This window comes from Eschrichtius robustus, chromosome 3 (genome assembly GCF_028021215.1).
Source record: "Eschrichtius robustus isolate mEscRob2 chromosome 3, mEscRob2.pri, whole genome shotgun sequence".
In the NCBI taxonomy this organism is placed as follows: Eukaryota; Metazoa; Chordata; class Mammalia; order Artiodactyla; family Eschrichtiidae; genus Eschrichtius; species Eschrichtius robustus.
Genome location: NC_090826.1, coordinates 150832662 through 150850209, shown reverse-complemented (window position 1 = coordinate 150850209; position 17548 = coordinate 150832662). Strand labels below are relative to the sequence as shown.

The window sequence follows — 17548 nt, the reverse complement described above, 5'->3', positions numbered from 1 at the left end:
GAGTCATCGTAGGTAGACATGTAAGATCTACAAGGTCAAAGACTTGTGTCTTTTTGGTTCTCTGCTGCATCCCCCACCCAAAATATGTCCTGGCACATAGTAGGTGCAATAGTTAGGTACGTGTTAAGCTGCTATAACAAGGAGACAAGTACAATGGCAAATACAGATACAAAACCACAGAAGATTGTGTGTCTTTCATTTAACAATACTCCTGGGTGAGTAGGTGACTTTGCTCTACAACATCATCCAGGGGCCCAGTTCCTGCTTTTTAGTCACTCTTCTGTCCCCTAGGGTGTTGTCCTAATCCACATGGTCCAAGCTGACCCACACATCCTATCTGTGTATCTGCTTGTGGGAGGAGTGAGAGATAGAGAGTGAAGAGCACGTAATTTTTTCTACAAACCTGATCTGGATGTTTCATACAGAACTCTGTTTCTCTCCCTTTGGCTAGAGCAGAGTTTCATGGCTATATCAGTTGTAAGGAAGACTTCAAAGTCAAGTCTCTTGCCAGACAGTGTGTTTCTGGCTAAAACCCAGGTAGTTTTTTTGAGACATGCAAAAAGGGAAGACTAAGAGTCAGTAGTAGTGCCTACTACAGTACGCATTAAATAAAAGTTCAGAAAAATTCAGAAAATTATAAAATTGGCCCACATTTTAAAATGAAAAACTCTTAATATTTGTTAAAATATTTGAAGGGGTGAAGTGGTATAGCTGAAAAGTCAGAGACCTGAATTTGGCACTATTAGTCACTAGCTGAAACTCCTATTACATTCCAGATAGTTAGACTAGCAGGAACTTTAGACAATTCCAGGCAAAAGAGATACAGTTTCTTTTAATCTTACAATTAAAATATATAGTTTCATACTTTCTTGAACTTTTGGAATATGTATTCTGCCATTTTCAACAGTAATTAGTATTAGAAAATAATACGTAGTTTTAAATTCTGGTTAAAAATTGAAGTAGTGTGTGTGTGTTATGGAAAATAAATATTTGGCTGCAAGTATTTTGAGGCCTTTGTATTTATACTTTCATATTTCACATTTCCACTGATTTTCAAGCCTAAATGTGTTAACATTCTATTACAGATGGGGGCATTTGAAACAAATCTGAAAATGGTACCAAATTTTTCAGTAGCATTATACTTTCATTTATGTTCTCTTTCTCTCCAGCCTAATATTGAGCTGTCAGTTTTGTTTATAATGTTAAAAATTTAGTAATTTTTTTTACAAAAGGAGCAGAAATACACATGGAAGTATATATTTTCGTTTCTCATGATAAAAACGTATATCCAACTTTCTCAAAATTGTGATGGTGAATATTAAATTCTATGTCTTTATTATAATAAGTTTTTGAGTTTAACTTAACACTTACATTACTTTGTCCCCATAGAGTAGCTTTTGATTGTAGTTGGCTGTTAATTATTATTACTTTCTTTATGATAGCAAATAAAAAGTTTTCATATCATTCTTCTAAAGAAATATCAGGTACTTATTTACATGCTAGATTAAATAATAGAGTTAAAAATTGAAAACATTTAAATTTGCTTTTCTTAGGATATGTCAGCTCAAGGATCATCTTCACAGCTTCCTAAACGTTTTGATCCTGAGCCAGAAGCTAAATATGGCACACTGGATGTGACTTTTGACTATGACTCACAAGAACAGAAGCTTCTGGTAACAGTGACAGCTGTCACAGATATCCCAACATATAACAGGACAGGTGGCAACTCATGGCAAGTACACCTTGTTCTTCTACCTATAAAGAAACAGAGAGCAAAAACCAGCATCCAGAGAGGACCATGCCCTGTCTTCACAGAAACATTCAAATTTAATCATGTTGAATCTGAGATGATTGGAAATTATGCAGTTCGGTTTAGACTGTATGGTATACATCGCATGAAAAAAGAAAAGATTGTGGGGGAAAAGATTTTTTATTTAACAAAATTGAATCTTCAAGGGAAAATGTCATTACCTGTGATATTGGAACCTTCTTACAATCATTCTGTGAGTATCTGATCAAATAGCCCAAATACAGTTTATGTCATGGTATATAATATACACAACTTTTAAAATCTATGATCAACCCAACAACTTTCTCAGCCTATTTTTTGCATAGTAATCATACCTACAAAATTTCTAAGTCCTAAATAGGTACGTATAACTTTCTGTCATCTATAAAAGTTGCCCTTGAAGATTATGTATGATTTATTTTATGTATTTTATTTTATCTTCACAGAGTCTGGCCTGATGTCTTACATATTTATTCCTTTGTTAAACATTTATTACATGATTGCTTATGACATCATCTGAACTCCTTATAGAATTTATTGTTTTCTTTCCAGGTTAAAACTAGGTGATACTTTAACAGCTATCTAGCCCATATCTTATTTGATATACTGCAGAAATTATTTGCTTTTATAGAATTTGTGCTGCTGCCTAGGTCATAACTGATTATCCTTCCAGAACTGCTATGAAATTATTTTTAAAGGTTCAAAAAAAACTCTGCCCTTGTTATACTTTCCACTTTTTTTTTTTTTTTTAACAAAGATTTTGCAGTGTTTCTGAGAGAATACTTCCGTTTAGTACTATGAGCTATTCTCCCTTTTCTCTTTTTTCCTCCAGGTTTTGATCACACACAAGTGTCTCCCCCTCACTGTCTGTCTGTCATCTCTCTCTCCGTATTTTTAACTAAAGTCCTGCAAGACATTGCAAATCGCAGGAGAGTTGCACTGTTTATTTAAACCAGGGAGATACACTATGCCACATAGTTATTTAGATTATGAGAAAATCTGTGATATGCTGGAAATATAAATTTTGAATTATATTTATTCCTCTCATAATTGAATAAGAAGCATTTTTACACATAAATATACAGGTTTGGAATAGACTTATATATTAAAATAAAGGTATAATATTTTAGAGTTGTTTTTAAGCCTTTAAATGTGTTAAGCATAAGTGCAAGGTTAGAGTCTCACTGAATTTATACCAGGCAGCATTTGATCTTATAGGACCTTCATTCCCAAAGAACCATACCATTTTAGCTAGATGATTTCAGCATCTTTAAAAACCAAAAGGTGATAATAAATATAGTATATCCCTATGGGTTTTTAATATAATAATTATCCTCTATTGGGTAAATTGATAACTTGTTTTAATTTTACATTTTAGAATTACTGTTTGGGGGAAATGTCTTTTTTAAATGATATCAGCAGTTTATCAGAGGAGAGGCAAAAATAGTGCAAGCACTATTTCAGAGGGAAGAAGATAACTTTTAATAAAATTGAATATTCTATAATTCTTGCTATGATTTTTAAACTTTCTCATTACTTGGTTTGAGTGATCACTAGTTAATCTGTGGAAAATGCATCCTTGTATATAGAAATACCTGATTTATATTAGAAGAGAATGACTGTATCATCAAGAGGTATGTATTTTGTGTTTCTTTATTTGCTTTGAGATATCTGTTCCCAATTCTGTATTTATTATCTTCTTTTCACAAAGAAAATGAAGCCGTACAAAATAATATGCTTTTTTCCTCTGGTCAAACTAAATGATTTTTATCCACACCTACATCACATGTGTTGGCTTATGGTGGGGTTTTTTTTCATTTTTTTTTAACATCTTTATTGGAGTATAATTGCTTTACAATGGTGTGTTAGTTTCTGCTTTATAACAAAGTGAATCAGCTATACATATACATACATATACCCCCTTATCCCCTCCCTCTTGCGTCTCCCTCCTGCCCTCCCTATCCCACCCCTCTAGGTGGTCACAAAGCACCGAGCTGATCTCCCTGTGCTATGCGGCTGCTTCCCACTAGCTATCTGTTTTATATTTGGCAGTGTATATATGCCCATGCCACTCTCTCACTTCGTCCCAGCTTACCCTTCCCCCTCCCTGTGTCCTCAAGTCCATTCTCTGCCTCTGCGTCTTTATTCCTGTCCTGCCCCTAGATTCTTCAGAACCATTTTTTTTTTTTTTTTTAGATTCCATATATATGTGTTAGCATACGGTATTTGTTTTTCTCTTTCTGACTTACTTCACTCTGTATGACAGACTCTAGGTCCATCCACCTCACTACAAATAACTCAATTTCATTTCTTTTTATGGCTGAGTAATATTCCATTGTATATATGTGCCACATCTTCTTTATCCATTCATCTGTCGATGGACCATGTGTTGGCTTATGTTTGATTCTGTATTTCTATATGTCTGACAACCATTACAATAAATTTCTGTGGAGTGTTCAGAGAAAGAAAAAAGTGCTAAATAGATAGCTTCTAAGACATAACATTTAAATCTGAACAAAACTATTTATCTTCTGCTCTTAGAGAATTTTTTCTCTGCATTGCCATGCTTCTCAAAGTTAGTGCCTGTGTTGAATTGTTGCTCTGTCTTGGCCTTCTTTCTTTCTCCACCTGCTCAAAATCTCATTGCTTGTTTTTGGCTTCTGTGCCAAAAACAACTAGTGTATGACAGTTGTGAGGTTAAGACTCATAATTCTGTCTATCAGCTGTCTTGTCATAAAAATAGAATACTAAAAGAATGTATGTGTTCTGTCTGTGCTCTAGTGTTAATGTTCTCTTTGCTTAGGTGTTGATATTAACTGTATAGAGAAATCATGTGACTGTGGATTACTTAGGTGATTTTAGCTCTAATTTTGTAAGATGTAATAATATATGAGTGAGAGGTACTTTCATAATTAAACATTTATTCTTATAGCTCTTGAATAATTACTTCTTTTTCTTGCAAGAATATTAGCCTTTTGGCAAGGGAAAGTTTTAATCCAGTTAAAAAATTTACAGACTGTGGTTAAAACATATTCAAAGCTTAATTACAGTTCATTTTCATGAGTAATAATAGAAAATTAGAATTCTGCATATAGAATTTAGTTTTATAGCTAGTTTTTCAGAAACTGATTAAATCAATACATTGAGAGAAAAATGACCAGTATCACCAAACTGACTTTCTGAGAACTAAGCCCTGAGTTTCCTTGAGGGTAAAATTTAAGTTTAACATTAAGATAAGCATATAGTTTGATCAGTGAACAGTGGAAAATATATGAAGGGTTGAAAAGCATGAGTTCTTTCTACTAACTAGTTGTGTCAGTTTGGATAAATTATCTAATCATTTTGGGCATCAGGTTTCTTGTTTGTAAAATGAGAGCATTAAAACAAATGATCTCTAAGGTTCTACCCAGCACTATATTCTCTGATTCTACTAATATATATTGGGAGAAAAGTTAATGGATTTTAGGTGAGTTTTGTATGCTTAGCATATGATATTTTGTTGTGGGCATTTATTATGTTTTCTCACTTCTTCATACTTTTTTCAGCAACCTTCTAATGTCTGGGGAAGTCCCAACTGAGTCCCACCTCCCTAAGTTAAACTGTATAATTCACTTCCCTAGTTTCATTGGTAGCTAGGGCATGAGCCGTGTTACCTAGACACTCCACTCATATTCATCTCTAGGAAACCTCAGCACAGACTGAACAGAGAAGCAGATGCTGCACTCAAATTATGTTCTCATCAGGTTGAAGGAATCTGATATCGAGTCATTAGTAATTATGAAATAGATTTGCTGGTACAGAAATTGTATTGGTGCTGAACAATAATAAATAATAATTACAGGAGAGAAAAGACCTTGGCATAGAAGTGTCCAGTAGGAGCAGTAGCAGATTTCCTCACAACGTCAGTTCTGCAGTATGGTTTTAGGTTTTTTTCTTGAGAAGCTTAGCCATAAACCTGGTTCTCTAGTCATACAAGTCCCTTTAATAAACTGCTGTTCCACTTAGACAGAGTTAGCTTCCAATGATTTCAAATAATAACCCTGACTGGTAAATGTTGAAATAGCCACATGGTTTAGTATTTACTTGCTTTCGTCAGTTCTTAAGTTATACTCAATAGTTAGAATGTTGTCAGTTACCCTTCCTACCATGATATATCCCTCTCATAATTTGAACTTTTCTCATACACTCAACTTGTTCGTATGGCATTCTTTCCTAGTGTATAACCCCAATTACTTTCTTCACTTGCATTTTTGGTACCATATAGTAATCTCCCTATTACACTTATCTGGAATAGCCTCTCGCCTTTTCCTCCCTCAAGTTTTATTTCTTATTCAATTTATTAAATTTATTAATAATATTATATGTAGTCATTATGATTTATTAATAATGAAACTTTATTCTTTCTCTCATAAACATAGAACCCTTCCTGTACAGACAGTACTTAATTAGTATAATCTATGCAAAGTAGTCTGTCTAGCTAGAAAATTGAGACTTCAGTCCTACAACTGCAAAGCACTGAATTTGGCTAACAACTTGAATGAGCTTGGAAGTAGATTTCTTCCTCAGAGCCTCCAGATAATATCCCAGCCCAGCTGAAACTTTTATTCAGTCTTGTGAGACCCTAAGTGGAACATCCACCTGAACTCATTTGGACTTCTGACCTACAGAAAATGTGTTGAAACTTAAGTTTTAGTGATAGAGGGTACTTAATATGTGCCTAGATGTCTATAGTTCATTAAATCTGGCTCCATATTTCATTTCTGTGCGAACACATAAGAGTTATAGGAAATAGACATGGGAGTGGGTGGGATTGTCTTGGGTGAGAAGAGAAAGTCCTCAGGAACTCCTAGATGTAAAGATTGGAGAAAGGTGGGGTAGAGTAGGAAGAAAGAGATAGTAAAATATCACAGAATCCAAGAATGAGGTTTTGAAGGAAGGAATACTCAACTTTGTCAAATGCTCCAGATGGAACCAATAATCTGAGTGCTGAAAACTGTCCTTTGAATTTAGGATATGCAAGTAATGGGTAGCCTTAGAGAGACCTGTTTTGGTGGGGTAGAGGGGTCAGAATCCAAACTAGAGTGGCAATCATGTACACAACTCTTCCACCAAGTTTGCCTGTGAAAATAGAGAGAGAGGGGGTTCAGGAAAGATGTTTTTGAGGTTAGGGGAGATTTGGGCATGCTTAAATACTAGTGCAAATGGTAAAATATGGAGTGTAAGATATAGGAGAGCTAATTGAAGATAGCTATTAATTGAGGTCTGGGATGAACAGAGAGGCAAAAATGTTACGAGTATTTTCAAGCCATTTATTTTAATTGTAGACCATGAAATCTAAGTGGAATAAAGAGAGAAGTGAAGCTAGAAGGGGACTAATAGGCAGGGGAAAGTAGAAAGGTTAGCGGACTGAAAGTTCCAAGGATATCAAGGAACAGATGTGAGGGTAGTAGTTGAGCAGGAATTATGGAAAGATAAGGGGCTGTGGTTAGAGAGGAGAATGTTTTCAGTTAATGTGATGTGATGAGAAGGGTTCAGAGTATGATGGTGGGAGTGGGTAGCTGAGATGGAATAAAAAGTAAAGACACTGGAGATGGGGGCTTCCCTGGTGGCGCAGTGGTTGAGAATCTGCCTGCCAATGCAGGGGACACGGGTTCGAGCCCTGGTCTGGGAAGATCCCACATGCCGCGGAGCAACTAGGCCCGTGAGCCACAACTACTGAGCTTGCGCGTCTGGAGCCTGTGCTCCGCAACGGGAGAGGCCGCGATAGTGAGAGGCCCGCGCACCGTGATGAAGAGTGGCCCCCTCTTGCCGCAACTGGAGAAAGCCCTCGCACAGAAACGAAGACCCAACACGGCCATAAATAAATAAATAAATAAATAAATAAATAAATAAGACACTGGAAATGGATAAGTTGGTCAAGAGAGGCCAGGTTCTTGGATAGGTTATCCACGTGGACATTGATTGAAGTCACAAAAGATGGTGGCAGCAATTGGAATGTGAGAAAAGATAGAATGAAGGATCGTTGTTCTCAAGAAATGAAGAAAAAATGTTCAGGGAATGAAGAGGAAATGTCTAGGAGAGAATATCTATGAAGACAGGATAACATGAACCTTAACGGAAATTAGTTATTCTTTTCCACAATTTTAGGGAAGCAATGTTTGATAAAGCAGCAGAGAACTTTGCTTCTTGACTCTGAGACACTTTGGGTATGAGAGAATAACCAGGATGAAAAGTCTACAGAGGGTGATATATCCTCAGGGAAGAATTGGAATTCAAGTAAAGCAAGGTGTTGAGGGTTCAGGGAAGAAACTCAAGCTCTGGACGAGTTTATCATAGATCACGAGGGCCAGAAGGCATAGTGAAAAGATTCTGAAAAGGAGGAGCATGATGGAAGTTTGTGTTAGTGAAGAAGTACCAAGAATAATAGAATAAATGTTAAAGTAAAAGAGATGGCCAATATCATCAGGGATTTGCCTTCATTTATAGTATACCAAAATGTTCATCCCAATCATAATTTGAGTCTATTTAAATCTCCGATTTCATTTAAAGTCTAATTTAAATAAAATCTTTATGAAAATTTATTAGATTATTTCGAATTTACCTTAAATTAGTTGATCTTATCTATCTTTGTATACCAAATATCTAGTACTGGTTATTGCTGTACAAATGTTGAATGGATGGATGGGTGATTAGGTGAATACAGTACATAATATTTCTGAGTTATTGGCTCCGGTGCTGATTTTTGCAGCTAGTCATGTGTTTTCTTGTTCTCGAACTTATTTTATGTCTTACTTCTAGATTTTCAACACTTTGAGAATAGATACTGTTGTTTTACTTATTTGATATTGTTCACAGAACCTAGAACATAGGGGAAATTGATTCATCAGCATGTTCAGATAAACCTAATCATTTTAAAATTCTTACTAAGTTCCATATAACATTATTCCCTGATAGGTATCACCATGCTTAAAATATTTTATATTTTATATTTTATATATATATTTTATAACCTGGTATTCAATAAGCATGCATCTCAGGGTAATTAAATAAGAACACATCAGGATTTGCTTTATTTTTAACTCATAATTGACTAATTAGGGACATACATACTTATATAATGTCTCATTCAAGAGTACAATGCCACAGTTTCCTAAGAATGATCACCCTTCCTCATGACTTACAGCAATGATGGGCTTATTTTAGACCCTTGTATTTTCCACCTTTAATTTCTAAAATCCCTATATCTCAAAAACAGCCTATCTTTATATTAATGGATTGAATTAATTTAGTTTGATATTTGTACTATTACTTTTATTTTAAAGAGAGGTAAATTATTGCTCAGACATAATTGAAATGTGTGCTCCTCTAAGAATCATACTTTAGTCTCTATTATTAGCAAGTGGCTTTTATTTCTTTATTTTTAAAGTGGAGTATAGTTGCTTTACACTGCTGTGTCAGTTTCTGCTCTACAGCAAAGTGAATCAGCCATACATATACATATATCCCCTCTTTTTTGGATTTCCTTTCCATTTAGGTCACCACAGAGCACTGAGTAGAGTTCCCTGTGCTATACAGTAGGTTCTCATTAGTTACCTATTTTATACATAGTGTATACATGTCAGTCCCAGTCTCCCAATTCATCTCACCCACCCCCTTTCCCTCTTGGTATCCATATGTTTGTTCTCTACGTCTGTGTCTCTATTTCTGCTTTGCAAATAAGATCATCTTTACCATTTTTCTAGATTCCACATATATGCATTAATAGACGATATTTGTTTTTCTCTTTCTGACTTATTTCACTCTGTATGACAGTCTCTAGGTCCATCTATGTCTCAGCAAATGACACAATTTCGTTCCTTTTTATGGCTGAGTAATATTCCATTGTATAGATGTACCACATCTTCTTTATCCATTCCTCTGTCAATAGACATTTAGGTTGCTTCCATGTTCTGGCTATTGTAAATAGTGCTGCAGTAAACATTGGGGTGCATGTATCTTTTTGAATTATCGTTTTCTCTGGGTTTATGCCCAGTAGTGGGATTGCTGGGTCATATGCTAGTTCTACTTTTAGTTTTTTAAGGAACCTCCATACTTTCTCCATAGTGGCTGTATCAATTTACATTCCCACCAACAGTGTAAGAGGGTTCCCTTTTCTCCACACCCTCTCCAGCATTTATTGTTTGTAGATTTTGTGATGATGGCCATTCTGACTGGTGTGAGGTGATAACTCATTGTAGTTTTGATTTGCATTTTTCTAGTAGTTAGTGATGTTGAGCATCTTTTCATGTGTTTGTTGGCCACCTGTGTATCTTTTTTGGAGAAATGTCTATTTAGGTCTTCCACTCAATTTTTGATTGGGTTGTTTGGGTTTTTTTTTTTGATATTTACCTGTATGAGTTGTTTGTATATTTTGGAGATTAGTCTTTTGTCAGTTGCTTCGTTTGCAAATATTTTCTCCCGTTCTGAAGGCTTTTTGTCTTGTTTATGGTTTCCTCTGCTGTGCAAAAGCTTTTAAGTTTAATTTGGTCCCATTCGTTTATTTTTGTTTTAATTTTCACTACTCTAGGAGGTGGGTCAAAAAAGATGTTGTTGTGATTTATGTCAAAGAGTGTTCTGCCTATGTTTTCCCCTAAGAATTTTATAGTGTTCGATCTTACATTTAGATCTTTAATCCATTTTGAGTTTCTTTTTGTGTATGGTGTTAGGGAGTGTTCTAAATTCATTCTTTTACATGTAGCTGTCCAGTTTTCCCAGCTCCACTTATTGAAGAGGCTTTTCCTGCATTGTATATTTTTGCCCCTTTGTCATAGATTAAGTGACCATAGGTGTATGGGTTAATCTCTGGGCTTTCTATCCTGTTCTGTTGATCTATATTTCTGTTTTTGTGCCAGTACCATATTGTCTTGATTACTGTAGCTTTGTAGTATAATCTGAAGTCAGGGAGCCTGATTCTTCCAGCTCCATTTTTCTTTCTCCAGATTGCTTTGGCTCTTTGGGGTATTTTGTGTTTTCTTACTATTCCTAGATATTTTATTCCTTTTTGTTGCAGTGGTAAATGGGATTGTTTCCTTAATTTTTCTTTCTGCCCTTTTGTTGTTCGTATATAGGAATGCAAGAGATTTCTGTGTATTATTTTGTATCCTGCAACTTTACCAAATTCATTGATTAGCTCTAGTAGTTTTCCGGTGGCGTCTTTAGGATTTTCTGTGTTCCTGTCTTGCTAGTCGTTTGGCATGAGGTGTCCAGCACTGGAGCCTGCAGGCAGTTGGGTTGAGCTTGGTCGTGGCATCAAGATAGATTCTTCATCCTGCCTTCCACAGACTGTGTGCTGTATTCTCCTTCGATCCCCCAAAGGTCACTTTCTGTCCCAGCTGATTTCACACTGTGGGGGTTTTTTCTGATTGCAGGAACCTCTCCTTACCTTCAGCTTCCTGCCAGGGTTGGTGGTCCCTTTATTGATTCCTCGTTTCTTTTTTTCTTTCTTTCATTCTACCCAGTTGTGAGGAGATTGTTCTAGTCCTTTTAGGTACCCGAATTCTTCCACTAATGTTCAGCAGGTGCTCTGTGAGAATTGTTCCATTTGTAGATGTATTCTTGATGTCATGTCATGTCATCTGCAAACAGTGACAGTTTTACTTCTTCTTTTCCAATTTGGATTCCTTTTATTTCTTTTTCTTCTCTGATTGCCATGACTAGGACTTCCAAAACTATGTTGAATAATACTGGTGAGAGTGGACACCCTTGTTCCTGATCTTAGAGGAAATGCTTTCAGTTTTTCACTATTGAGAATAATGTTTGCTGTGGGTTTGTCATATATGGCCTTTATTATGTTGTGATAAGTTTCCTCTATGCCTACTTTCTGGAGAGTTTTTATCATAAATGGGTGTTGAATTTTGTCAAAAGCTTTTTCTGCATCTATTGAGATGATCATATGGTTTCTCTTCTTTAATTTATTAATATTGTGTATGACATTGATTGATTTGCATATATTGAAGAATCCTTGCATCCCTGGAATAAATCCCACTTGATCATGGTGTATGATCCTTTTAATGTGTTGTTGGATTCTGTTTGCTAGTATTTTGTTGAGCATTTTTGCGTCTACGTTCATCAGTGATACTGGCCTGTAATTTTCTTTTTTTTTTTTGAATTTTATTTTATTTTATTTTTATACAGAAGGTTCTTATTAGTTATCTGTTTTATACATATTAGTGTATATATGTCAATCCCAATCTCCCAATTAATCTCACCACCACCCCCACCCACTCTCCCCCCTTGGTGTCCATATGTTTGTTCTCTATATCTGTGTCTTTATTTCTGCCTTGCAAACCGGTTGATTTGTACCATTTTTCTAGTTTCCACATATATGCGTTAATATACGATATTTGTTTTTCTCTTTCTAACTTACTTCACTCTGTATGACAGTGTCTAGGTCCATCCACATCTTTACAAATGACCCAATTTCGTTCCCCTTCATGGCTCAGTAATATTCCATTGTATATATGTACCACATCTTCTTAATACATTCATCTGTTGATGGGCATTTAGGTTGCTTCTGTGACCTGGCTATTGTAAATAGTGTTGCAGTGAACATTGGGGTGCATGTGTCTTTTTGTGTAATTTTCATTTTTTGTGATATCTTTGTCTGGTTTTGGTATCAGGGTGGTGGTAGCCTTGTAGAATGAGTTTGGGTGTGTTCCACCCTCTGCAATTTTTTGGAAGATTTTGAGAAGGATAGGTGTCAGCTCTGCTCTAAATGTTTGCTAGAATTCGCCTCTGAAGCCATCTGGTCCTGGACTTTTGTTTGTTGGAAGATTTTTAATCACAGTTTCAATTTAATTGCTTGTGATTGGTCTGTTCATATTTTCTATTTCTTCTTGGTTCAGTCTTGGAAGGTTGTACTTTTCTAAGGAGTTGTCCATTTCTTCCAGGTTGTCCATTTTATTGTCATATAGTTGCTTGTAGTAGTCTCTTATGATCATTTGTATTCTGCAGTGTCAATTGTAACTTGTCCTTTTTCATTTCTGATTTTATTGATTTGAGTCCTCTCCCTCTTTTTCTTGATGAGTCTGGCTAATGGCTTATCAATTTTGTTTATCTTCTCAAAGAACCAGCTTTTAGTTTTATTGATCTTTGCTATTGTTTTCTTTGTTTCTATTTCATTAATTTCTGCTCTGATCTTTATGATTTCTTTCCTTCTGCTAACTTTGGGTTTTGTTTGTTCTTCTTTCTCTAGTTCCTTTAGGTGTAAGGTTAGATTGTTTATTTGAGATTTTTCTTGTTTCTTGAGGTAGGCTTGTATAGCTATAAACTTCCCTCTTAGAACTGCTTTTGCTGCATCCCACAGGTTTTGGATCGTCATATTTTCATTGTCATTTGTCTCTAGGTATTTTTTGATTTCCTCTTTGATTTCTTCAGTGATCTCTTGGTTATTTAGTAACGTATTGTTTAGCTTCCATGTGTTTGTGTTTTTTACATTTTTTTCCTGTAGTTGATTTCTGATCTCATAGCATTTTGCTTGGAAAAGATGCTTGATACGATTTCAGTTTTCTTAAATTTACCAAGGCTCGTTTTGTGACCCAAAATGTGATCTGTCCTGGAGAGTGTTCCATGTGCGCTTGAGAAGAAAGTGTATTCTGCTGCTTTCAGATGGAATGTCCTATAAATATTAATTAAGTCTGTCTTTTCTAACGTGTCATTTAAGGCTTGTGTTTCCTTATTTATCTTCTGTCTGGATAGTCTATCTATTGGTGTAAGTGGAGTGTTAAATTCCCCCATTATCGTGTCACTGTCGCTTTCCCCTTTTTTGCCTGTTAGCATTTGCCTATGTATTGAGGTGCTCCTGTGTTGGATGCATAAATATTTACAATTGTTATATCTTCTTCTTGGATTGATCCCTTGATCATTATGTAGTGTCCTTCCTTGTCTCTTGTAATAGTTTTTATGTTAAAGTCTATTTTGTCTGATATGAGTATTGCTACTCCAGCTTTCTTTTGATTTCCATTTGCATGGAATATCTTTTTCCATCCCCTCACTTTCAGTCTGTATGTGTCCCTAGGTCTGAAGTGGTTCTCTTGTGGACAGCATATATAAGGGTCTTGTTTTTGTATCCATTCAGCTAGTCTGTGTCTTTTGGTTGAAGCATTTAATCCATTTACATTTAAGGTCATTTTTGATATATATGTTCCTATTACCATTTTCTTAATTGTTTTGGTTTGTTTTTGTAGGTCTTTTTCTTCTCTTGTGTTTCCTGCCTAGAGAAGTTCCTTTAGCATTTTTTGTAAAGCTGGTTTGGTGGTGCTGAATTCTCTTAGCTTTTGCTTCTCTGTAAAGCTTTTGCTTTCTCCGTCAAATCTGAATGAGATCCTTGATGGGTAGAATAATCTTGGTTGTAGGTTTTTTCTTTTCATCACTTTAAATATGTCCTGCCACTCCCTTCTGGCCTGCAGCATTTCTGCTGAAAAAATCAGCTGATAACCTCATGGAGATTCCTTTGTATGATATTTGTTGCTCTTCCTTTGCTGCTTTTAACATTTTTTCTATGTATTTAATATTTGTTAGTTTGACTAATATGTGTTTCAGCATGTTTCTCCTTGGATTTATCCCATATGAGACTCTCTGTGCTTCCTGGACTTGGTTGACTATTTCTTTCCCCATGTTAGGGAAGTTTTCGAATATAATCTCTTGAAATATTTTCTCCGACCCTGTATCTTTCTCTTCTTCTTCTGGGACCCCTATAGTTCAAATGTTGGTGCATTTAATGTTGGACCAGAGGTGTCTGAGACTATCCTCATTTCTTTTCATTCTTTTTTCTTTATTCTGTTCCATGGAAGTGATTTCCACCATTCTGTCTTCCATCTCACTTAATCCGTTCTTCTGCCTCAGTTATTCTGCTATTGATTCCTTCTAGTGTATTTTTCATTTCAGTTATTGTGTTTTTCATTACTGATTGTTTGTTCTTCAGTTCTTCTAGGTCCTTGTTAAACATTTCTTGTATCGTCTCGATCCGTGCCTCCATTCTGTTTCAGAGATCTTGGATCATCTTTGCTATCATTACTCTGAATTCTTTTTCTGGTAGATTGCCTATTTCCTCTTCATTTTTTTGGTCTTGTGGGTTTTCACCTTGCTTCTTTGTCTGCAACATATTTCTCTGTAGTCTCATTTTGTCTAACTTACTGTGTTTACGGTCTCCTTTCCACAGGCTCCAGGGTCGTAGTTCCTCTTGCTTCTGTTGTGTGCCACTTGGTTGGTGAGATTGGTCCAGGGGCTTGTGTAGGCTTCCTGGTGAGGGACTGGTGCCTCTGCTCTGGTGCGTGGAGCTGAGTCTTTCCCCTCTGATGGGCAGGGCCACATCTGGTGGTGTGTTTTTGGGTATCTGTGATCTTAGTATGATTCTAGGCAGCCTGTCTGCTGATGGGTGGGGCTGTGTTCCTGTCTTGCTAGTCATTTGGCATGAGGTGTCCAGCACTGGAGCCTGCAGGCAATTGGGTTGAGCTTGGTCTTGGCATCAAGATAGATTCTTCATCCTGCCTTCCACAGACTGTGTGCTGTATTCTCCTTCGATCCCCCAAAGGTCACTTTCTGTCCCAGCTGATTTCGCACTGTGGGGGTTTTTTCTGATTGCAGGAACCTCTCCTCACCTTCACCTTCCTGCCAGGGTTGGTGGTCCCTTTATTGATTCCTCGTTTCTTTTTTTCTTTCTTTCATTCTACCCAGTTGTGAGATGATTGTTCTTGTCCTTTTAGGTATCCGAATTCTTCCACTAATGTTCAGCAGGTGCTCTGTGAGAATTGTTCCATTTGTAGATGTATTCTTGATGTACTTGTGAGGAGAGACGAATTCCACATTCTCGTATTCTGCCATCTTGACTCCTCTCGCAAATAGCTTTTTATTTTTTATTTACTTGGCTGTACCGGGTCTTAGTTGTGGTACACGGGATCTTTGTTGCCATGTGCAGGATCTTCATTGCGGCATGCAGGATCTTTAGTTGCGGCATGTGGGATCTTTAGTTGCAGCATGCAGGATCTTATTTGCGGCATGCAGGATCTTTAGTGGTGGCATGCAGGATCTTACAGTTGCAGCATGCGGGATCTTTAGATGCAGAAGCGGGGTCTTTAGTTGTGGCATGCAAACTCTTAGTTGAAGCATGTGTTATCTAGTTCCCTGACCAGGGATTGAACCAGGGCCCCCTGCATTGGGAGCACAGAGTCTTAACCGCTGGACCACCAGAGAAGTCCCCTTGCAAATAGCTTTTAAAACTTACACCTAAAACTAAGACAACACTGTTAAACAACTATACTCCAGTATAAAATAAAAGATTTTTAAAAAACTAATCTTCATCTATTTTCATATTCACTGCAATTCATATACTACCACTGTCAATAAAAATCTACATTTTCTAAACATAGATTACACTTCTTCATCATAAAGCAATTTAAAATAAATACTTCATGATAAACTAATGATCGTAGTTAAAAATGACTACATCAAAGAGAAAGCTGCATGTATGCAATTCAGTTCCCTAGACAATAACAGTAATGTGAGTCATGGCTCACTTTAGTATAAAACTAAATAGTTATAGGCCTATTTAGAGGCAGTTATTCAAAGAGAAAGTAAGTGAGCATATATTACTGGTAGAGGGGAATAACTAGTCTCACATGAAGAATTGTTAATCAGATAAATCAGTGAAAGGGAGAAGCTAAATTACAGCATAGAAGGAAGCTTTTTGTTTAAATCAGAGTCTTAGTTTAAATGTTAAGTTTAAACTTAGTTTAAAAAGAAGTCAAGTTTAAATGTTAAGTCTCAAGAAATTTTGAACATGCAGAAGAACTGAGTGGGAGTAACTAAAATTTCAGTGACTAAAATCATTTGTTTTTTATATCTAGTCTGGGGAATGAAAAACATCAAACATCTTAACTCTGGGGTTCATTTAGTTGAACCATCCAAGTGCTAAACTATAAACTACCAAGGACCAACTCATACTTCATTTTTTTTGTATTATTTTTTCAAAAAAAGCCAGAAAAGTGAAGTATAAGCTTAAGTGTAATAAATATTACAGATAATATTTTCCTTTTCTGCTCTATTTTATTTTATGCAATTAATTCTTCCAAGATACTGATATCAGTTGTTTGTAATACTGAGAGAAATTAAACGTTTTTTGGAAAGAGAGTACTATTTGATCATTTTAGAGTGGAGTAAAGATTATGATAGGTAAATTTGGGTCCAGGTGAGCAGCATATTCTATAATTAAGAACATTAAAATGCATTAAATGGAGCAAAAGAGGATAAAATAGTGTTTTCTAAAGAAACACCATGGAGAGAGATATAACATTCAAATTCTAAATATCGACCACAATTTTTTTTTTTTAATTTATTTATTGGCTGCGTTGGGTCTTTGTTGCTGCACGCGGGCTATCTCTAGTTGCGGCGAGCAAGGGCTCCTCTTCGTTGTGGTGCACGGGCTTCTCATTGCAGTGGCTTCTCTGTTGCAGAACACGGGCTCTAGGTGTGCAGGCTTCAGTAGTTGTGGCTTGTGGGTTCTAGAGCGCAGGCTCAGTAGTTGTGGCGTACAGGCTTAGTTGCTCTGCGGCATGTGGGATCTTCCTGGACCAGGGCTCGAACCTGTGTGCCCTGCATTGGCAAGCGGATTCTTAACCACTGTGCCACCAGGGAAGCCCTTGACTACTATTTTTAAAAATTCTTTTGGAGCGTCTATAAGGTGGACATCCTGAACACACGCCTTCTTCATCATTACCAACAGCT

General features: G+C 36.3%; 1 protein-coding gene across 3 annotated transcripts in view; it reads left to right on the top strand.

Moving 5' to 3' along the window:
- Window positions 1–17548, top strand: part of SYT14 (synaptotagmin 14) — a 155018-nt gene that overhangs the window by 86771 nt on the left and 50699 nt on the right. For all 3 annotated transcript variants that reach the window (XM_068538441.1, XM_068538440.1, XM_068538439.1), the window contains exon 4: window positions 1554–2003. In XM_068538441.1, coding sequence (XP_068394542.1) covers window positions 1554–2003 — 450 coding nt within the window. The remainder of the gene's footprint in view (window positions 1–1553; window positions 2004–17548) is intronic.